We start from the raw sequence: 24,081 nt of genomic DNA on the forward strand, positions 1-24,081 counted from the left end.
TTCTTTTTGTTCCGCTATTTGATAGTTAGCCAGTGAATGAATAGCATTCTTTGTAGAGCTGTGTTTGAAAAACGAAAGTCATTTAAAGATAAAATATGTGTCCTATTTTCACTCTGAGGTAGCTTTCTTCCCTTCTTGCTTTCAGAACCTTGGACGGATGAACCGGCGAACCCCTGTGGTGAGTGAAGTAACCAATCTAATTGACTTTCTGCTTCATGGAGCTTTCCGAAAGCACGTTCATATTTATGGGAAGGGTAACTTGAAAATGTACATCAACAGCAGCCAGCATAGATCAGCACATTGTGTCCGTCTCTAGTTTTCAGCACAGATTTGTTTCTTCTGCAACTTGCACTGCTCTTGGTTTCTTCATTTTTATTTGTTTTCTACTCTCAGCCTCCAAGACCTGAGGACCTGTCGATTGTCTGTTTTACTAGTGGAACAACAGGTATGTGCCACAAGAAATGCTTGTGGTTATATTAATTAATGGCATTAAGTACTAGGGTAAACTTTGCATCCCTATGTCACTGCCCATCTGTGCCTTATCAGGTAAGCTGGTCCATAACCACTGACCCGGCAAAATATAATTTCCTCTGTGTGTACATACTGTACAAGCATACAGTACATACACACAGAAAGACAGAAAGAACTTGCATTTATATACTGCCTGTCACAACCTCAGGATGGCCCAAGGTGCTTTACTGCCAATGAAGTACTTTTTGAAGCGTAGTGACTGTTGTAATGTATGGAAATGCGATGGCCAATTTGTGCACAGCAAAGTCCCACAAACAGCAATGAGATAAATGACCAAATAATCTGTTTCAGGGATGTTGATTGAGGGATAGATGGCTTCTCTCTTGGACTGTGTGTCTCAGTAGCACATGGGGTGGCACAGTTAACTATTGAGCGATCTGGGGAGTGCATCTCCTTCATCTAAATCCATGACACTGTTTCAGTCTGTAATACAGCTCACAATTCCACATTGGTGGTCCAAGACAATCTGCATTCCACACAGACTATACTACACCTTTTTAATTTAGGGCTCATTACTCATGAGATCAGTTTTCTTAAATATGTATAGAACTTTTTCAAATTCTCTAATTAGTCATTACAATAGCAGATCATTTCCAGTCTCTGTCTTTCAGATGATTTTTCCAAATGGGTATTATTTGAATCTTGATCAAGATCATTTTGATCTTGCTGTTTGCTGAGCAAAGTAGTATCTGTTCCCTACCTCTGTGGTGATAAGGTTTTCCTGCAATGATCTACCAAGAATTCTGCTGATACATCTGCCCTCAAAAGCATTGCTTTTACATGATTGAGAAAATCTTTTGTGGAGTCCAGAATCATGAATTTTTAATGTAGCCACAATGCCTATTTTACTGCAGACTGTCAAATATCCACATTAGATTCTTCATCGTCTTTGGAATATAAACTCGCCCTTGGGCGGTAATGCACAGCGGGCAGTGTGGAACCAGTCGCCCCTTATACTCCCCACCCTATATTCAGTTCCACTGATTTCAATACAACTGAATATCAAGTGAGCAGTATAATAGACGGCCGCTGAGATGCTGCATGTTTTGCACTACCTATGACCAATTTATACCCCATTGTATCAAAGCAGTTTCCAGCATTTAAAGGATAATTTTTCTAGATTCTCACAGATCTGAAAGGCTAATTATTGACATTTTAAACCCTCTAAAATTGCAGTTGGTGAAAATTTAATGGTCCAACAATTCCATATGCATGTATTTATGAATACACGTATGACATACCGTTAATATGCCGATGTATTTGTGTCTTGATTTTTGAGAACTGACTCTCTTAAAAACATTATAAATGCATAGATACTCTTAATTGCTGTAATTATTGAGCATATAAAGGCAGATTTTCATGTTTCGTGCGTCTGGGGAGCACTTAGTTGCCAGGTGCAAAGGAGAGAAAAAAGGGGGCGTAGACTTGTGATGCCAAGTCTCTGCCCCCATTATGTTACCCAGAGATTCCTGGAATTCCGCCAAGGAGGCATGAAATGCAGCAGATGCAAGCAAAGGGTAGAGATGGTAATGAGGTGAGAGTGGGTGTAGCTACCCCATCCATCTCATTTTCTTTTCCCAACACTTGTTTTGAGATGCCCCCAGAAAAAGTAGACTTTTATGCCTACACCTAGTCTCTCTCCAACTGGAAGATGTGAGAGGAGCAAGCAGGAAAGAGCAGAGGACTAAAAAAGTTGTTCTTTTTCTCTCGGAAACAGTAGGCTGGGGATCAGAGGTGGAAGTGGTGGTGCTATGCATAGGAATATTGGGTATGAATCCTTCCCCCCCACCCGCGCCCCAATTTGGTGCTTCAATGGCAACAGAATTTCCTTTGTCTTTTCATGTGGTTGAACCTGACTGCACTTGAAGAGGGTGCAGCAATGTAAGTTGCTTGTAAATGAATGTCAGAGACGTCTGCACTCAGATTTCCTGCTGTAACACTGGATGCAGTTCAAAGGCAAACTGCTCTCAGAAAACCATAGTGCTACAGCTTCTAGAGCTACTATTTTTGGTGCTATCTGTCTTAAGGCACAGACCAGTAATGTCTTTTTTGGGCCTTTTGAAAAAAAACAAATGGCTTTGCAGAATGCTGTTAGTTCTTTACAATTAATGATGAAGGTTATATTCCGAACTGTAATACCCCCTCCCCCTCCCCCCCCCCCCCAACCCCCAACCCCCAACCTCCTCTTTTGGCCATATGGCTTACTTAGAGGTAGATGAGTGGAAACAACCAGTAACACTCTTGACAGCTGCTGAGGGCATTTGCCTGGGCCTCTCCCAAGCTACTAAAATATAGTTTCCCTATTGCCCCTCCCTTCTTTCACCTATTCCATGCCACCTGGAATAAAACAAGAAATTTCACAGGAGCACCCTCCCCTTATTCCCACACCTTCATTCTTCACACCCACACTTGTTTCCCTTGTTCCTCCACCTACTGCTTGGCAAAACAGTGCTGTCCTCTTATCACCTCCTTGCAAGGCAGAGTAGAGATACCACGACTGCTGTTTAGGGTGCGCCTGCTATCTCGACCATGGAACAGCAGCACAAGTTAATTCACAGTGGGTGGAACCTTTAAATTAATTTGGGTCACACACCATTGACAGGTCCACTCCCAGGCCTCTGCAAGTACTGCTTCAAACTGGAAGCCTGGAGGTGTGCAAGGGTAGCCTGGAGTGATTTCTTCTGTGATCTTCCAACTGATCTCCACTCAACATCTTCACACAATTAATGCAGTTGAGATCAGGGACTCAGTAAGAGTGTGGATCGAACTTGCACCTGATCATTCGATGGCACAATGCATTGTAGCTCAAGTACAGTGCACCATCACACTAATCTATAATTTCTTATGTGGCTTCTTGTTTATCAATTTTTTAATGTGCCTTCTATTTTATGGTTTATTATAATTGTTTTGACAATATGATTTTTCCTTTCAGGGAATCCTAAGGGGGCCATGCTCACACATGGGAATGTGGTAGCTGATTTTTCAGGCTTTTTGAAAGTTACAGAGGTGAATATATGCGCACAGCTGTTTGGCTGCAAGTAGAATAATGATACAAAGCTTATCATGTAGAAAGTATTGTTTTCAATCCCAATTACTCTGCTAATGTCATATAAAATGGAAGTTATACAACTTGTTTCCATTTTCTTATACAATTTTTATTTGACAAATCTTTTGAGATGATTTTGAGAATCGGTTATGCTTTAATCAGTGAAAAGAAAGCTCACGTGTGTGCAGCCATAGTATTCCTTTCAAAAATTAAACCATTACAAAGAACTGTGATTGATTTAAACAAGCTTTTATTTTGTCCTGTGAACATATTGAAGTTTTTGTTAAATAGTGAGGACAGATGATATAATTGGGGAATCCAGCTTGGAAAAGTTGCTGAGTCTGACGGTGCAAAGTGGTTAAATTAACATTCACAGTTGATTGACTATACTTCTGCTGATGACTCCGTTTCCCTGAATTGTTGGCCTCAGTAATTCCAGTCCCTGATAATAATATGACTACATATGGTTTAAATAAAAATGTCCCAAAGTCTTAAAAATCATGTGGCTCTTGGACTATATTAATTTCCTTGGTTTGATATTCATGGAGTCAAAACCCATGGATAGACATAATATCTTTCTTTGCTTTTTGTTCTAAAAACACATTTTCTTTTTTCCCCACCCTGGGCAATACATTATTTTTCAGCCATTAGGGTGGATAGGTGATGTGCTCCCTGTGCAGTTCTTGAGCTACCTATATGGGAACCATCAAGCCTCTTCTTGGAACCCCTCTGGCAACATCATTGAATTTGAGACCAATTGTTAGAGTTACAGAAGTGGAACTTCATTTTTTCATTTCACAGTACAGTGTGCTGATGTACCACTATAACTTCCAGGGTTGTGAAGCTTTGTATAACAAATATGGTCCAGAGAGCGCTATTATATCACCAGTGAGATGTGCGTGCATGTGTGTATAATCCTGAATTAGAAAAACATAAGTCACTGTGGGAGATTATTGCCATTGCGGTGATTTCCATGACCAATTAAGTCCCTTTAGATCTTTGTTAATAACATTTGACTGTCTTAACCTTTATTGTTTCCATTCTCATCAGGCGTGCTATTTAGGTGCATTTGGTATAGGCAGCAGTAAAGTCGGTGTATTATGTGAATTAAGAAGTTAGGCAGGGAACTGCAGCCTTGGTGAGTCTCACTCTTTTTGAGCAATATGTGTTCAGTGCATTTTGAAACAAACCCAGCTTTAAGTGTTTCATTGGGTTTAAAGTCTATTTCTCACTTGTGCTCCTGAAATCTCACTAATGGTAAGGTGCTGATAATGGCAGGTATGAAGCAGGTGCCAATAGCTATTTGACAGGAGATGAGAATGGTTAGGGTGCCCCCCCCAAACCTGCAGTAAAATTGAAAAGCAGAATATAATATCTTTTCATCTGAGCTTTTTGTAATATCCTCACGATGTGATATCCATGGGTGTGCTGATATCAATTATGCAGGATATTCATGACATTCATAACACCAAAAAACTCATCATTTGCTCTGGATTTTGCTTTTTATCTGCCCATGAATTGAATCTAATTCCTCTATCAACCCAACATTGTTCCTCTGTCAACCTGACTATATCCCAGTGTTAGTAAGATGCTGTGCGAAATTGTTTCCTATGTTGTCAAAAGTAATTTTAAAAATTTTATTTGTTCTTGGGAGATGGATGACCGTAGAAAAGCAGCATTTATTGCCCATCTATAGTTTCCCTGAAAAGGTGGTGGTGGGATGCCTTCTTGAGCCGCTGAAGTCCAAGTGGTGAAAGTATTACTACAATGTTGTCAGGTTGGGAGCTCCAGGATTTTGACCCAGCAACAATGAAGGAATGGCAATATATGTCCATGTCCATAGGTCAAGCAGTTTTCTCACAGGGAGCGAAGGGAATTTGGAACACAACTCATTCCAGACCAATATTTATGTACCTCCCACTGGACAGGTACAGAAATTCATGAACAGAGACCAGGGTGTACCTGCCTGCTCAGCTAGATGTGAATGGTGCATTGTGCAGGAAGACCACAGAATAGGAAGAGGAGAAAGTAGTAAATATCTTACAATTGACATAAATAAATGTTTTTTTTTACAGCAACACTACAAATCATTAGTTTTTCTGTGGGCTTTTCGCCAGCAATTTGCCCCATCATTTAAAACCCTTAAACTGCCATCTCTTAGGGAGATGGGGACAGTATTTTGTCTATTTAACCCTCTGTTAAAATGTTCAATATCCACTTGTGCTGGAAGTCCTTACAGGAAATTATTCATTTTTGTTACAATTTTTCACAAACACATTCTTGAAGAAGTGGAACAAATCCTTCTTGGAAATAACAAACAATCTTAATCAAAGTTTTTAACAAATATAATGATGTTCAATGAAAGTAACTATTTACTGATAAGATAAGCAGGTCAGTGGCTCCCTAGTGTTCCTTCTATCTTTTTATGGCTGAAGTTCATTACCTCCCACTCTGCAGTTCAAGTTTTTGATTTGTGTGATTAAAAAAAATCTATTGAAAATGAGATCTGCTGAGAAGGGAATTTTCTTTTGCGCTCTCTCTGTGGGTAATCTCCCTTGACTGACCTGTTGTCCAAAAAATATATATAATGGTGGACAGTGCCACTTTAAGTAATGAATCAATGGGATGGCTGAGTTACAAATATTGATACTGTAAAACTCCAAATCCTAATAAGTCTAAAATATCCCATTTTAAATCATAAGTGTGTGTCAGGTATGTTAGTAAGGGTGATCAATCATATTTCTATAAGATTTAAAGATATATTTAGTAGATGGTGCAACGATAAGCCAATGCATTGTGCTATGAATAGGCACGACACAGGTTTGTACCTATAGCTCCCCACACATCAGGTTCCTGATCTGAATTCCCAATGTTGTTGGTGGAGGTGATCTTTAAAGTACAGGAGCTCCACCCTCCCACCCTCACAGGACGGGAATATCAGCAGATGCTCAGGCACCCCACAGTTTCTTACTTCAAGAATTTTTGGCTAAGTCTAGGGAACCTGGCTAGCCATCTCAGCCAGGCAACGATGTTGGGCCAAAGAGCCCAAAACAGAGAGGGGGAAGTGGATATTAAAGAGCGATCTCAACATATAATCTCATCAGACAGTTCAGAGGGCAACACAAGCCATGTAAGCAAAAGCAGGTCATAACTATCTGAACTTCAGGGCAAGATTACTGCCTTGGAAATCATTTCCCTGACTTAACAATATATAATTGTTTTGCTAGTGGTAGGTGTAACATCAAACCTTTACTGTGCATTTGATATATGATATCCTCTGAGAAGGATTAACAATTGTGATATAATCAGTGTCCTTTATGGAGTGATAACTAACATTAATTACCAAGGTCACTACACAATATCCCAGAAAGTATATTCACATTCAAAATAAGATAAATACATAATAAGTGGAAGAAAAATTAGAAATACATCTGAGGCAGCTGCACCACCGCATTCTGCATCTACCCAAAAAGTCTGCATGAAATGCTAGTAGCAAAATTTAAAACATTATTCCTTCTTCTTATCAGACTCTCTCCTGGACAATAATAGAATTTTATCCCCTATATGCAGCAGCCCAACATGAAGTTAATCATGGCTGTTGGAGCATCTCTCATTCATCCAGCAGCACTTGAGAACAAATCCTTTACTTCTTTCTGTCATCTCTCAATAACCACCAGTTATTTCCAGATTTACATCATTGAGTAACATCGAAACTACAGCACAGAAACAGGCCATTCGGCCCAACTGGTCTAGGCCGGCGTTTATGCTCCACACGAGCCTCCTCCCTCCCTACTTCATCTAACCCAATCAGGATACCCTTCTATTCCTTTCTCCCCCATGTGCTTATCTAGCTTCCCCTTAATTGCATCTATGCTATTTGTCTCAACTACTCCTCGTGGTAGCGCGTTCCACATTCTTACCACTCTTTGGGTAAAGAAGTTCCTCCTGAATTTCTGATTGGATTTATTAGCGACTGTTCTATATTTATGACCTCTCGTTTTGGACTCCCCCACAAATGGAAACATTTTCTCTACGTCTACTCTATCGTTATCTTAAAGACCTCTATCAGGTCACCCCTCAGCCTTCTCTTTTCTAGAGAAAAGAATCTCAGCCTAATCAGCCTTTTCTGAAAAGGATATCCTCTCAGTTCTGGTATCATCCTTGTGAATCTTTTTTGCACCCTTTCCAATGCTTCTATATCCTTTTTATAATCAGGAGTCCAGAACTGTGCACAATACTCCATGTGTGGTCTAACCAAGGTTCTATACAAGTTTAACATAACTTCTTTGCTTTTCAATTCTATCCCTCTAGAAATGAACCCTGGTGCTTGATTTGCCTTTTTATAGCCTTATTAACCTGCGTCGCTACTTTTAGTGATTTGTGTATCTGTACCCCGAGACCCCTTTGCTCCTCTCTCCCGTTTAGACTCTTATTATCCAAGCAGTATGTGGCCTCCTTATTCTTCTTACCAAAATGCACCACCTCACATTATCTATATTGAAATTAATTTGCCAATTACACGCCCATTCTGCAAGTCTATTAATGTCCTCTTGTAATTTGATGCATTCTTCCTTTGTATTAACTATACCCCTCAATTTGGTGTTGTCTGCAAATTTTGAAATTTACTTCCAATTTCTGAATCCAAATCGTTAATGTAAATTGTGAACAACAGTGGTCCTAGCACCGATTCCTGTGGAACACAACTTCCCACCTTTTGCCAGTCTGAGTAGGTACCCTTAACCCCTATTCTCTGTTTTCTGTTTTGTAGCCAACTTGCTATCCATTCTGCTACCTGTCCTCTGACTCCACATGCTCTGAATGTAGCCATGAGACTACAATGCAGTACCTTATCGAAGGCCTTTTGAAAATTCAAATATATTACATCTGATGCATTACCCTTGTCTACTCTGTCTGTTACTTCAAAGAATTCAGTAAGGTTGGTCAAACCTGACTTTCCCTTCTGAAATCCGTGCTGACTATTCTTTATTATATTTTCATTGTCTAGATGTTTTTCTATTACACCTTTGAGTAAAGATTCCATTATCTTTTCTACCACCGACATTAAGCTAACTGGTCTATAGTTCCCTGGACATGTTCTATCTCCCTTTTTAAATATAGGAATAACATTAGCTGTCCACCAATCCTCTGGCACTATTTCCGTTTCTAATGAATTTTTAGGCAGATGTAATAGTGCCCCTGCTACCTCCTCCCTAACTTCTTTTAATATTCTTGGATGTAATCCATCCAGGGATCTTATCCTCCCTAAGTTTGATTAGTTTATCAATTATCTCAGATGAACCCTGTTGTTGTACTGCCTAAACAAAATAAAAAGTAATCACCAGTTCTAGGAAGCAATTGATAACACAGCAGGAAACTATTATTAGAACAGTAACACTATGACGCACCAAGGACTGTGATAGCATTTTAACACCAGTGCAAAGTAAAATGAGATTAAATAGAGTATAATGGGTAATGGGAGACATTTCAAAGAAAAAAGTCTTTCTTTTTCCTGTAATATCTCCCACGACTCTATAGTAATGTTCGACATTTCATGTGATTTTATTCTCCATAGCAGGTACTATAACTAATATAGATCTATCAATCATCTCTTTTCCCCAATTTCCACCCCTTCTGTCTTGAAGGTACTGACCACTGATTCGCCAAGTGCCAGCATCCCTCCAGTATATCAAGTGACCATTCTTCATTTCAACTCAGGGTGGCAATTGTGCGGGTGGAAGCCAAGACAGGTGGCAAACCATCCCTACCTCAGCAGTATGAGGCCAGAGAGATTTTAACTCCCCGACCTCATCTGCATTGGCCCTGTCAGGTTCCCGGGAGCAGAATGTCGAGCTGCAGGATGCCGCTGCCAGGACCGAAGGAACGGTCCCCGGCTCTCAGGTAAGTTGCTGGGAGGGTGTTCGGAAGTGGGTGGAGCCCAGGACATGGATACCTAAACTTTCCTTGTGTGGCCTAGAAGACCACTCCTGCTCCTCCTGGACCCACAAGGAAAGTCTAAAGAAAGTATTTTAAAAACTTACCTTTTAGGTCCTCTTCTGGCCCTGATTCCTCTTCCCGCTAGGTTAAGATCAGGTTAAAATCAGAACCTGCAGGAAGAGAACGGGACCTTGGCAGATAAGTCCCACGGCGAATCTAATTGCCCGCCCACCAGGGTGAGAAGGGTTAAAATTGTCCCACAAGTGTCAGCAGACTCTATGGCCGTAGAGAGCATCAGAGCTAAACAGGATCTGTTTTTATTCATACATACACCGTTTCCAGCAGGAAGAGAGGTCACTGCATAGTGATTGGTTTGGAAATCCTGGATGTTGTTCTCCTCCCTTATTATTCCTATTCCTATTGATATTGTTTCACTTAGTATGGATCAAATCTAGGACCTTCCTGGTTTTGTATCGTTCAGTACCATCCCAGGCAGTATATTTACTCAAAGACCCATCAGTTAATTGCTTCAATCAATGGTACCTGATGATATCCTGACTGAAATAATATATTTGTCCCACAACCACTGCAAGATTACCAAATTTAAACTACTGTTGATTACTGGGATATAAAACAACCCTTGATACAATTACTAATAGAGTAGAATGGCTCTAGAATCATAGAATCATAGAATGATACAGCACAGAAGGAGACCATTTGGCCCACCGTACCTGTGCTGGCTCTTTAGAAGAGCTATTCAATTAGTCCCACTCCCCTGCCCTTTTCTCATAGCCCTGCAAATTTTTCCCCTTCAAGTATTTATCCAATTCCTTTTTGAAAGATTTTATTGAATCTGCTTCCACCACCTTTTCAGGCAATACATTCCAGATCATAACACGCTGCATAAAAAAAATGTCTCCTCATTTCGCCTCTGGTTCTTTCACCAATTATCTTAAATCTGTGTCCTCTGGTTACCGACTCTTCTACCACTGGAAACAGTTTCTCCTTATTTACTCTATAGAATCATAGAAGTTTACAACATGGAAACAGGCCCTTCGGCCCAACATGTCCATGTCGCCCAGTTTATACCACTAAGCTAGTCCCAATTGCCTGCACTTGGCCCATATCCCTCTATACCCATCTTACCCATGTAACTGTCCAAATGCTTTTTAAAAGACAAAATTGTACCCGCCTCTACTACTGCCTCTGGCAGCTCGTTCCAGACACTCACCACCCTTTAAGTGAAAAAATTGCCCCTCTGGACCCTTTTGTATCTCTCCCCTCACCTTAAATCCATGTCCCCTCGTTATAGACTCCCCTACCTTTGGGAAAAGATTTTGACTATCTACCTTATCTATGCCCCTCATTATTTTATAGACTTCAATAAGATCACCCCGAAACCTCCTACTCTCCAGGGAAAAAAGTCTCAGCCTATCCAACCTCTCCCTATAAGTCAATCCATCAAGTCCCGGTAGCATCCTAGTAAGTCTTTTCTGCACTCTTTCTAGTTTAATAATATCCTTTCTATAATAGGGTGACCAGAACTGTACACAGTATTCCAAGTGTGGCCTTACTAATGTCTTGTACAACTTCAACAAGACATCCCAACTCCTGTATTCAATGTTCTGACCAATGAAACCAAGCATGCTGAATGCCTTCTTCACCACCCTATCCACCTGTGACTCCACTTTCAAGGAGCTATGAACCTGTACTCCTAGATCTCTTTGTTCTATAACTCTCCCCAACGCCCTACCATTAACGGAGTAGGTCCTGGCCCGATTCGATCTACCAAAATGCATCACCTCACATTTATCTAAATTAAACTCCATCTGCCATTCATCGGCCCACTCATCCAAATCATTAATATAAATAACAAATAACAGCGGACCCAGCACCGATCCCTGAGGCACACCGCTGGTCACAGGCCTCCAGTTTGAAAAACAACCCTCTACAACCACACTCTGTCTTCTGTCGTCAATCCAATTTTGTATCCAATTGGCTACCTCACCTTGGATCCCGTGAGATTTAACCTTATGTAACAACCTACCATGCAGTACCTTGTCAAAGGCTTTGCTGAATTCCATGTAGACCACGTCTACTGCACAGCCCTCATCTATCTTCTTGGTTACCCCTTCAAAAAACTCAATCAAATTCGTGAGACATGATTTTCCTCTCACAAAACCATGCTGACTGTTCCTAATCAGTCCCTGCCTCTCCAAATGCCTGTAGATCCTGTCTCTCAGAATACCCTCTAACAACTTACCCACTACAGATGTCAGGCTCACCGGTCTGTAGTTCCCAGGCTTTTCCCTGCCACCCTTCTTAAACAAAGGCACAACATTTGCTACCCTCCAATCTTCAGGCACCTCACCTGTAGCTGTCGATGATTCAAATATCTCTGCTAGGGGACCCGCAATTTCCTCCCTAACCTCCCATAACATCCTGGGATGCATTTCATCAGGTCCCGGAGATTTATCTACCTTGATGCGTGTTCAGACTTCCTTCATGATTTTGAACACCTCTATTTAATCGCCCCTTAACCTTCTCTGCTCTAAGGAGAACAACCTCAGCTTCTCTAGTCACTCCACATAACTGAAGTCCTGCATCTCTGGTAGCATTCTAGTAAATGTCCCCTGCACCATCGCTAAGGCCTTGACATCCTTCCTAAAGTGTGGTGCCCAGAATTGGATACCATACTCCCCCCGGGGCCTAACCAGTGTTTTATAAAGATATAGCATAACTTCCTTGTTTTTGTACTTTATGCCTCTGTTTAGAAAGCCCAGGATCACACATGCTTTTTTAACAGCCTTCTCAACTTATCCTGCCACCGTCAAAGATTTGTGTACGTGCACCCCCTTTAAAATTGTACCATTTGGTTTATATCGCCTCTCCTCATTCTTCCTACCAAAATGCATCACTTCACACTTCTCTGCGTTACATTTCATCTGCCTATTTCATCAGTCTGTTTATGTCCTCCTGAAGTCTGTTATCATCCTCCTCACTCTTTACGATATTTCTGAGCTTCGTGTCATCTGCAAACTTTGAAAATATGTCCCGTATACTCAAGTCCAGGTCATTAATATATATCAAAAGGAGCAGTGGTCCTAATCCCACCACGGGACATCACGGTATACTTCCCTCCAGTCTGAAAAACAACCGTTCTGCTTTCTGTCCCTTAGCCAATTTCGCATCCGTGCTGCCCCTGCCCCTTTAATCCCATAGGCTTCAATTTTGCTAACAAATCTAATATGTGGTCATTTAAATGCCTTTTAAAAGTCCATATGCACAACATCAACCACACTAACATCAACCTTCTCAGTTACTTCATCAAAGAACTCAATCAAGTTAGTGAAACACAATCTTGTTACATAAGGTTAAATCTCACGGGATCCAAGGTGAGGTAACCAATTGGATACAAAATTGGATTGACGACAGAAGACAGAGTGTGGTTGTAGAGGGTTGTTTTTCAAACTGGAGGCCTGTGACCAGCGGTGTGCCTCAGGGATCGCTGCTGGGTCCGCTGTTATTTGTTATTTATATTAATGATTTGGATGAGAATTTAGGAGGCATGGTTAGTAAGTTTGCAGATGACACCAAGATTGGTGGCATTGTGAACAGTGAAGAAGGTTATCTAGGATTGCAACGGGATCTTGATAAATTGGGCCAGTGGGCCGATGAATGGCAGATGGAGTTTAATTTAGATAAATGTGAGGTGATGCATTTTGGTAGATCGAATCGGGCCAGGACCTACTCCGTTAATGGTAGGGTGTTGGGGAGAGTTATAGAACAAAGAGATCTAGGAGTACAGGTTCATAGCTCCTTGAAAGTGGAGTCACAGGTGGATAGGGTGGTGAAGAAGGCATTCAGCATGCTTGGTTTCATTGGTCAGAACATTGAATACAGGAGTTGGGATGTCTTGTTGAAGTTGTACAAGACATTAGTAAGGCCACACTTGGAATACTGTGTACAGTTCTGGTCACCCTATTATAGAAAGGATATTATTAAACTAGAAAGAGTGCAGAAAAGACTTACTAGGATGCTACCGGGACTTGATGGATTGACTTATAGGGAGAGGTTGGATAGACTGAGACTTTTTTCCCTGGAGAGTAGGAGGTTTAGGGGTGATCTTATAGAAGTCTATAAAATAATGAGGGGCATAGATAAGGTAGATAGTCAAAATCTTTTCCCAAAGGTAGGGGAGTCTATAATGAGGGGGCATAGATTTAAGGTGAGAGGGGAGAGATACAAAAGGGTCCAGAGGGGCAATTTTTTCACTCAAAGGGTGGTGAGTGTCTGGAACGAGCTGCCAGAGGCAGAGGCAGTTGTCTTTTAAAAAGCATTTGGACAGTTACATGGGTAAGATGGGTATAGAGGGATATGGGCCAAGTGCAGGCAATTGGGACTAGCTTAGTGGTATAAACTGGGCAACATGGACATGTTGGGCCGAAGGGCCTGTTTCCATGTTGTAAACTTCTATGATTCTATGATTCTAATTTGCCTTTAACAAATCCGTGCTGGCTGTCATTTATTACCCCATATTTTTCCAAATGATAATTAATATTGTCTCAGATTATTGGCCTGGATATTAGCTTGGAGTCAGGAAGAGAGCAGTGGGTGGGGGTTGCATTTTCAGATGGGAAACAGGGAAGTAAGGATTTCGTGCACATCATGATGATTTTGACGATGGGACGTCTTTCAAATTTTTCAACAGGTTTTGCGCCTGACAGCCAGCCACATTGACAGGCTGACTATCTGTCGGGCGGGAAAGCAGCCAAGGAGTGATTGGGATCTTCGGGGTTTGGATGGGGACGTTGGGGAGAGATCAGGGACTTGGATGGGGGAGCCGATCGCGGGAGTGTAGGGGAAGTCGGACATCGTGGGGGGTTCGGCCGATCGCGTGATGTTTAAGCTACATCATTAAATAAATAAATTTAAAACAGAAATAGACAGTTTCCTAGAAGTAAAGGGAATTCGGGGTTATGGGGAGCGGGCAGGAAATTGGACATGAAATTAAATTTGAGGTTAGGATCAGATCAGCCATGATCTTATTAAATGGCAGAGCAGGCTCGAGGGGCTGATTGGCCTACTCCTGCTCCTATTTCTTATGTTCTTATGTTCTTAAAAGGTAAGCTTGGTGAGCTGCGGCGAAGCAGTCCTGCTCTTTTTGGCCCACAAGCAGTGCAGTAAAAAGGCTTACCTCATGGATTTGGCCCTTCTCGCCTCCTTTTAACTGCCGTGATTCCCACGGCCCAGGAAACCCATGCTGGTGGAGTTAAATTCTAATGCCTGTTAATCATAGAATCATCGGTTACAGCACGAAAAGAGGCCATTCAGCCCACCGAGTCCACGCCGGCTCTATGCAAGAGCAATTCAGCTGGTCCCACTCCCCAGCCCTATCCCTGTCGCCCTGCACATTTTTTCCTTTTAAGTACTTATCCAGTTCCCTTTTGAAGGCCATGATTGAATTTGCCTCCACCACCCCCTCTGGCAGTGCATTACAGATCCTAACCACTTGCTGTGTGAAAAAGTTTTTCCTCATGTCACCTTTGGTTCTTTTGCCAATCTCCTTAAATCTATGTCCTCTGGTTCTTGACACTTCCGCCAATGGGTACAGTTTCTCTCTATTTACTCTTCCTGGACCCTTCATGATTTTGAATACCTCTATCAAATCTCCTCTCAACCTTCTCTGTTCCAACGAGAACAACTCCAGCTTCTCCAGTCTATCCACGTAACTAATGTCCCTCATCCCTGGAATCATTCCAGTAAATCTTTTCTGCACCCTCTCTAAGGCCATCACATTTTTCCTAAAGTGTGGTGCCCAGAACTGGAAGCAATACTCCAGTTGTGGCCAAACCAATGTTTTATAAAGATTCATCATGACTTCCTTCCTTCTGTACTCTGTGCCTCTATTTAGTAAGCCCAAGATCCTGTATGCTTTTTTAACCGCTTTCTCGGCCTGCCCTACCACCTTCAATGATTTGTGTACATATACCCCCAGGTCTCTGTTCCTGTACCCCTTTTGGAATTGTGCCCTCTAGTTTATATTGCCTCTCTTCATTCTTCCTACCGAAATGTATCACCTCGCATTTTTCTGCGTTAAATTTCATCTGCCATGTGTCTGGCCATGCCAATAGCCTGTCTATATCCTCTTGAAGTCTATCATTATCCTCCTCACTGTTCACTACACTTCCAAGTTTTGTGTCATCTGCAAATTTGGAATTTGTGCCCTATACACCCAAGTCCAAGTCATTAATATATATCAAGAAAAGCAGTGGTCCTCGCACCGACCCCTGGGGAACGCCACTGTGCACCTCCCTCCAGTCTGAAAAACAACCGTTCACCATTACTCTCTGTTTCCTGTTACTTAGCCAATTTCGTATCCATGCTGCTACTGCCCCTTTTATTCCATGGGCTTCAATCTTGATGACAAGCCTATTATGAGGCACTTTATCAAACGCCTTTTGAAAGTCTATATACACCACATCAACTGCATTGCCCTCATCTACCCTCTCTGTTACCTCATCAAAAAACTCTTATCAAGTTAGTTAAACACGATTTGCCTTTAACAAATCCATGCTGGCTTTCCCGAATCAATTCACACTTGTCCAAGTGACTGCTAATTCTGTCTCGGATCATCTTTTCTAAAAGTTTCCCCACCGCTGAGAGTAAACCGACTGGCCTGTAATTGCTGGGTTTATCCTTGCACCTTTTTTTTGAACGAGGTGTGACATTTGCAATTCTCCAGTCCTCTGGCACCACCTCCATATCTAAGTATGTTTGGAAGATTATGGCCAGTACCTCCACAATTTCCACCCTTGCTTCCCACAGCAACCTAGGATGCATCCCATCCGGACCGGGTGACTTATCTACTTTAAGTACAGCTAGCCTTTCTAGTACCTCCTCTTTATCAATTTTTAGCCTATCCAATATCTCAACGACACCTTCCTTTACTGTGATTTTGGCAACATCTTCTTCCTTGATAAAGACAGCTGCAAAGTACTCATTTAGTACCTCGGCTATGCCCTCCTCCTCCATGAGTAGATTTCCTTTTTGCTCCCTAATCGGCCTCACCCCTCCTCTTACTACCCATTTTCTGTTTAAATGCCCATAGAAGTCTTTTGGATTCCCTTCTATGTTGGCCGCCAGTCTATTCTCATACTCTCCCTTTGCCCCTCTTATTTCCTTTTTTACTTCCCCTCTGAACTTTCTATATTCAGCCTGGCTCTCACTCGTTTTATCAACCTGATATCTGTCATACGCCCCTTTTTTCTGCTTCACCTTACTCTCTATCTGTTTTGACATCCAGGGAGCTCTGGCTTTAGTTGCCCTAACCTTCTCCTTCATGGGAATGTAACCAGACTGTACCTGAACCATCTCCTTTTTAAAGGCCGCCCGTTGTTCAATTACAGTCTGGCCTGCAAGTCTTTGATTCCAATTTACCCGGGCCAGATCTGTTCTCATCACATTGAAATTGGTCCTCCTCCAATTGACTATTTTTACTTTAGAGTGGTCCATGTCCTTTTCCATAGCTGTTCTAAACCTTATGATACTATGATCACTGTTCCCTAAATGTTCCCCTACTGACACTTGCTCCACTTGACCTTCCTCATTCCCCAGAACCAAGTCCAGCAATGCCTCCTTCCTCGTTGGGTTGGAAATGTACTGGTCAAGAAAGTTCTCCTGAGCACACTTCAAAAATTCTTTCCCCTCTTTGCCCCTTATATTATTACTATCCCAGTCTATATTAGGATAGTTGAAGTTCCCCATTAACACTACTCTATGGCTTTTGCACCTCTCTCTAATTTCCCTGGAAGTTTGCTTGTCTATATCCTTCCCACTAGGTGGTGGCCTATAGAATACATCCAGTAGTGTAATGGCACCTCTTTTGTTTCTTAACTCTAACCAAATAGATTCTGACCTTGACCCCTCCAGGACATCCTTTCTCTCCAGCACTGCAATATTCTCCTTAATCAATGCTGCCACCCTCCCCTCCTTTCTTTCCTTCCCTATCTTTCCTGAACACCTTCTACCCAGGAATATTTAGTACCCAATCCTGCCCTTTTTTGAGCCAGGTCTCCGTTATTGCCATGACATCATATTCCCATTTGGCTATTTGCTCCTGCAGCTCACCAATCTTGATTACCACACTTTGTGTGTTTACACAAATACACTGTAAACCAACCTTAGATTTTCTTCTTCTCTCTCTTAGTCTGAACTCCTCTAATCTGGAGCTTGAGCTCCTCCAGCTAACGACACTTCCCGCACTGTGGTTGTCCAGGACATGGGAAGCGTCCTGGGGTTCCCATATGGCACAAGATGTGCTTTCAATGGGTCTGAGGTTCCCTGCCATTTATTATATAATTAACTAAACTTTAAAAAAATAAACTTAAAGACTTAAAAAAATACACTCAGCAGCTACTCACCAATCAACTCCTTCCCTTGTGCTAACGTCACTTTAGGTGTTTTTTTCACTTCTCTCCCCGCTCTGCTCTCTCTCTCCTCTCTCGCTCCTCCTTTTAGCGCTGATCCCATGCTCCCTGCTCTCTCTCCTCTCTCGCTCCTCCTTTTATCGCTGTTCCCATGCTTCGCTCTATCTCTCCTCTCTCGCTCCTCCTTTTATCGCTGTTCCCATGCTCCGCTCTATCTCTCCTCTCTCGCTCCTCCTTTTATCGCTGTTCCCATGCTCCGCTCTATCTCTCCTCTCTCGCTCCTCCTTTTATCGCTGTTCCCATGCTCCGCTCTATCTCTCCTCTCTCGCTCCTCCTTTTATCGCTGTTCCCATGCTCCGCTCTATCTCTCCTCTCTCGCTCCTCATTTTATCGCTGATCCCACACTCCGCTCTCTCCTCTCTCACTCTTATCACTGATCCTGCGCTCCGCTCTCTCCCTCCTTTCCTCTCTCCTCCTTGTATCGCTGATCCCGCGCTCCGAGATTTATTGCTGTGATAAGTACCCACCTGTCTGTACTAATTATCGACCCACCTCCGGCAAGTAGGATCCTCGCACGCAGCCAAACGCTCCTCCGTTAAACCCGTAAGTGGGTGCATTGGAGCCGGATTGTTGTCATGCTGCAAAATTCTATTATTTTAACTTCCCACCTGCCCCCAATCCTCCCATTCTTGCGTGTTAAAATTCCCCCCAATGTCTCAAAGTTTCCCCACCTCCGTCATTAGGTTGACCGGCCTGCAGTTGCCAGGTTTACCCCTCTCCCCTTTTTTGAACAGGAGTGTAACATTTACAATGCTCCAATCCTCTGGCATCACTCCCATATCTAAGGAGGATTGGAAGATTGTGGCCAGAGCCTCTGCTATCTCCACCCTTACTTCCCTCAGCAACCTAAGATGCATCCCATCCGGACCGGGTGACTTTTCTACTTTGAGCGCTGCAAACCTTTTTCTATTTTCTTTATCTATTTTTATCCTTTCCAATTACTCTACTACCTCCTCCTTTACTGTGACATTGGCAGCATCCTCTTCCTTAGTGAAGACAGATGCAAAGTACTCATTTAATACCTCAGCCATGTCCTCTGCCTCCACAAAAAGATCTCCTTTTTGGTCCCTAATCAGCCCCACCCTTCCTTTGACTACCCTTTTACTACCAGACAAACTTATAAACACCAAACAGTAAAACTGCATATCAAATCAGACCAATGAGCTGAGTTAGATATTACTCTGCCTTCATGGAAGCAAGGACTTTACAGGCTATTTTATTTTAGCTAATAAGAAAATAACATTCAACCACAGTAAAAGTGTTGATGTTTCTAAACAGATTCAATGTATAAATAGGAGGGCTGGCTGATGGATGAAAAGATTTAAAATTGAGAAAGATGTTAGCAGCTTTTTTTGTCCACACCATGGGTTGAGGAGTATTTGAAGCTACATTGACTAATAAATTAAATGTTGGGGTCAAAATTCTGGAAGCCCTACTCTGACACTGGAAATATGGTGAGGTGGGATTTCTACCGGTCCATTTTCCCTCCCCTACCCCATCCCAAATCCCTGGGATGAGGGTCATCAGAATATTAAGGCTGGGTGCCTGTGCCATTAATGGTGCTACTGGGGTGCTCATCCTGCACAACCAGTCGAACTTTGGGGGGCAGTGGCACAGGCCAGTCTGGCCTAAGGTGCAAAACTTTGAATTTATTTATTTATTTTTTTGCTCCCTCACTGGTCTGCCAATATCCTAACTGCAATCAATCTCTCGTGGATCGATTGCCATTTGGAAATGGCCCTTGTATGGCAAATAAACTTGGTTTATGTGTGGACCTAGACCAATGCCCATACAATAGGCAGAATGGGCAGGGTTCATGGAGGAGCCCGGCATTCCAGCAATCCTGCTTTCAAAAGTGATCTCATGACTGAGGGGGGACATACATAAAAAGTGTTCGCTCCCCTGTATCAGAATTTCTCATCACTGCCACAAATTCCTGTTCCTCCACTCTCACTGTGCTGAAATTATGCCCCTCAAAATGTAAGAATTCGGCAGGAATATTTCTGTACCAGAGGAGAACTGAAGCAATTTATCTCGCAATTTACCTCAGCGATGTGGGAGAGGCAGTTGTGGAAAATAAAATATAACACTCATCAATTGTTTCGCATTTAATTTATTCTCAGAATTTAGCAAATTAAAAAATATGCTTTGGCTACATGCATTTCCAGTAGAATTGTTCTGAATCCAGCATCATTGACTGGTTAGGTATTGGCTGCAACCACCTGACATTTTCCACAGTGCAAGAATCTGATATAGGAAACAATCAGAAGCCCCAGACGTTTTCTCCATATTGAGGGAGGGATTATTATCGCCTGGAATTCTGCGCTTTGTTTATAGTCAACTATGACCCAGTGAATTCAGATTGTTTGATCTTCCCTTGCAGTACGGGATATCTGTAACTTGGCTATTGGTACAACATCTGTCGGTAATTCCTGTGTTCCTACCAGTCGTCATATTTGTGAGACATTTGTCCTTACTATAATTGTCTCCAGCTGCACCCTGCTACAATGCAAATAAATGACACACAATATGTACAATAATATTTTTAAAAATTTGAAGCAGAAGTACAGTGCTCTTGCACACTTCCTAGTCGCTGGCTGAACATTGGGAATTGGCAGAGCCTAGGAGCAGGTTACCTATGCTTCTCTTACTGGAGGAAATGAAATGTGATGCAGGAACAACCTAAAGAGAGGGAAGGCAAATAAAATCAAGAAAAAAATAATTGTTTTCCAGATGTCATTTGAAAGGTGTGTTTTCTCCAGTCAATGTGTTAATTGAATAATAAACCTCTGGACAGATGATATAGCTATGCTTGTACTGTGTGCTAACTGAATACTTTGTACATGTTATTTCATTACTGTGGTGTTGATCTCTTTGCTCTTAAAGGGGCTATGTCACAAAGTGTTCCCAACATTTAGCTGTTGTGATGTTAATGGCATCATTCATTGCCAATTTACAGCTCAGAGAGTAGCCAGTTTGGAAGCACAATATTGCAGTGACTGCAGAAAGCCGAAGTTAGGGGAGGGTGTGGAAATGATGGCAGTCAGTGGCTTAAGACCTTCGTGAAACAATGTAGCTTTTGCCTGCAATTCACCATGTGGCAAATTATAAATTTGGCCAGGGAGGAGCTTTCCTACTTGAAGGCAAGAAAAATTTGATGACCAGTTACCCTTATATCAACCAGTTGCAGAGTACATTGACAGATGCCTGAGAACAATCTGTTGGCCAGGAGCCAAAGGAACAGTGCATTTTATGAGGAAGGGGGCCTTAAAAATGGAGAACAACTTTAATTAAAAAAATAAATACATTTTTATAAAAGGCAAAATACTGCAGATACTGGAAATCAGAAATAAAAACAGAAAATGCTGCGAACACTCAGCAGGTCAGGCAGCATCTGTGGAGAAAGGAAGGTAGAATTAACCTTTCAGGTCGATGACTTTTTGTCAGAACCCTGACGAATTGTTTTGACGAAAGGGCATCGACCTGAAATGTTAATCCTACCTTCTCCTCTCCACGCATATTATATCTTTTGTACTTTTATTTGAAGATTGAATTTTTGAAAAGTTTTTTTTTAAAGTTTTGTTTACAACTTCATAGCAAACTTACCTTTGTTGCTACTATCATTGATATCACTGAAATAAAAATGGAAAATGCTGGAAACACTCAACAGGTCAGGCAGCATCTGTGGAGAGAGAAACAGAGTTAACGTTTCAAGTCGATGACCTTTCATCAGAATTGAGTTGGCTAAGTTTGGAGTTTTGTTTGGAGTAGATTTTGTTGTGATGGAATCTGTGTATAATAACAGCACAGGATGTTGTAGGATGTAACTAACCTTTTACTGACTCTCCACACACCCTGTGAGATGACAAAGCCCCTTAATTCATGTCCGTTTCTTCTGGTGTCACTTTCTTTTCTCTTGTAATTTTCTCTTTGTCTTTCTGTCAGTGTATTCTCCTCTCTGTCTCACATTCCCTCATACCCTCTGCAGAAAGTGATCTTTCCAAGACAGGACGATGTCCTTATTTCCTTCTTGCCTCTGGCTCACATGTTTGAGAGAGTTATCCAGGTAAGAGTCTATCTCACCATGCTTGTGCCATTTATTATGTTTTACAGAGCCAATGGTTGCCTACATCTGATGATGTACATATTTCCTACTTGCCATTAGCACACATGTTTGAAAGAATGGTACAGGTAAGAAGGATAAAGGCAGCAAAGGAATGTCTGCCACTGTTCATCACACCTAAAAAGTGTACACTTATTTGCTGTTCTCTGTCTTTTATGCTTATTCTTTCAGTAAAGCACTTGTGAAGAGTAGTATAGATTTGCATTAATGCTGTATTTCTCTATTTACTGATTATACTGGAGACACATTGTGGCCACTAATAACCATATTTATGCAGAATTTTTTTTAATGCTTTTCTTCTAAATTTCTTCAATTGCATCATCTTAATGAATGCAATTTAGTTGCATTGCTTGTGATTCTGTGAAACAAAACATAATGTGCTAGATCAGTGCGACTTACTGTTCTAAATCAATATCATCACACACAATGTTACATGAAGTTCTTAGTCAATGCATCACTATGCAGCATGATGCAACTTTTTCTCAGTTATCATGATTCAGTGCAATTTAATGCACTCACAACGTAGGTTTGGATGAAGACGGTCCGTCAGCCCAATTAATGATCATCCTTCTAGAATATCAACCCTGTCATTTTCCCATTACAGTATCTTGATGTTTCTTAAACTAGTCCTGAGCCTTGGCCTCACCCACGCTTCTTAGCAACTCATTTCAAATATTGATCACCCTCTGTGTAAAGAAACACTTCCTGATGTCTGTCCTAAATTTGCCCTTCATAACCTTGTGCCCTCTTGATGCCCTAGCATATCTGAAAGTAATACTTTGGATTTGCTTTCTCTTAAGTATCTTGCATATCTCTCTAAGGGCATCTCTGAGAATACTCATTCTTAAGGTTGAAGAGCTTGATGTAATCTGAAACTGTAATTCTACGTCCCTTGTGTATACCAGAAATAAGTGTTTTCTGGGGCACTCCACTCTAGCTCCCTTCATTATGATGTATTTCCCCTTACAACAGTGCTCTGCCTTCTTCCCTTTAGCCAATTACTAATTGCCACTTCTTACCCTTAATACTCACACACCTCAGTTTGTTAAGCAGTCTCTTATAGTTCTTTCTCAAAGGCATTTTGGAAGTCTAGTATATATGATAGTGACATCCCCATGGATATCACCTGTTCAAACAAGTTGACGAGGTTGATCAGACAAGATCTACCCCTTCTAAAGCTGTGTTGGCTGTCTTTTGTTAGGTTATTTTCATACAGGTACTCTTCCATTTTGATTCTGATTACTGATTCCATTAGTTTACCAAATATTGAGATCAACCTAGTTGGTTTCTGGTTGCCATGTATGGTCTGTCACCATTCTTGAAAACAGGAATTACATTTGTCTGTTTGCAATCTGTTGGAACTTCCCCAGTGTTCATTGACCCCCTCAAAATGACTCTCAATACTTCACAAATCACATTCTTTGTCTCTAATTGTCGCAGGATATAGTTAATCTGTCCAAGAATTTTTTTTTTATCGAAAGTGTTAATCACATCTAAGCAATGCAATATTACATATTTGATTTTCTGTTGGTTTGGAACAGATACTAACTGAAAATGATTTAGATTCAAATTTCAAATTAATCCCAATCATAAAGGTTTACACAATAGAAGTAATTAAAAGGTGTTTCTACAATGTCTTGTTAATAAGGCTCTAAACCACACCCTACTTAACCTCTCCTGCCTACCTACCTAGCATCTCTGCGTGTGCGATACAGTCTATTCCTGTAATTGCAGTCATTTTGCACTAAAAAAATTATTCAATAATTTTAATTAACCAATGTAAATAATACAAGGAAGTTGGAATTTAGTGCTAAAATTGTATTATCAGAGCTACGTGACTTTGAATCAAAAGGAATAGACTGTAGTGACTGATTGGAATCCTATAGCTTACTTACATTAACAAAATGTAAAAAAAATGTTGACTAACAGAGGTGTGTCACATTTGAATCACTTTGATT

The 24,081-nt window shown here is 41.4% G+C and overlaps 1 protein-coding gene across 1 annotated transcript in view; it reads left to right on the forward strand.

Annotated features, from left to right (window-relative positions):
* LOC137332382 (long-chain-fatty-acid--CoA ligase 6-like) overlaps positions 1–24,081 on the forward strand; it is a 79,307-nt gene that overhangs the window by 30,040 nt on the left and 25,186 nt on the right. Inside the window, exons 8-11 of the mRNA XM_067996160.1 lie at positions 146–178; positions 394–445; positions 3,464–3,537; positions 22,114–22,191. Of these exons, the coding sequence (XP_067852261.1) occupies positions 146–178; positions 394–445; positions 3,464–3,537; positions 22,114–22,191 (237 nt within the window). The remainder of the gene's footprint in view (positions 1–145; positions 179–393; positions 446–3,463; positions 3,538–22,113; positions 22,192–24,081) is intronic.

This window comes from Heptranchias perlo, chromosome 14 (genome assembly GCF_035084215.1).
Source record: "Heptranchias perlo isolate sHepPer1 chromosome 14, sHepPer1.hap1, whole genome shotgun sequence".
NCBI lineage: Eukaryota > Metazoa > Chordata > Chondrichthyes > Hexanchiformes > Hexanchidae > Heptranchias > Heptranchias perlo.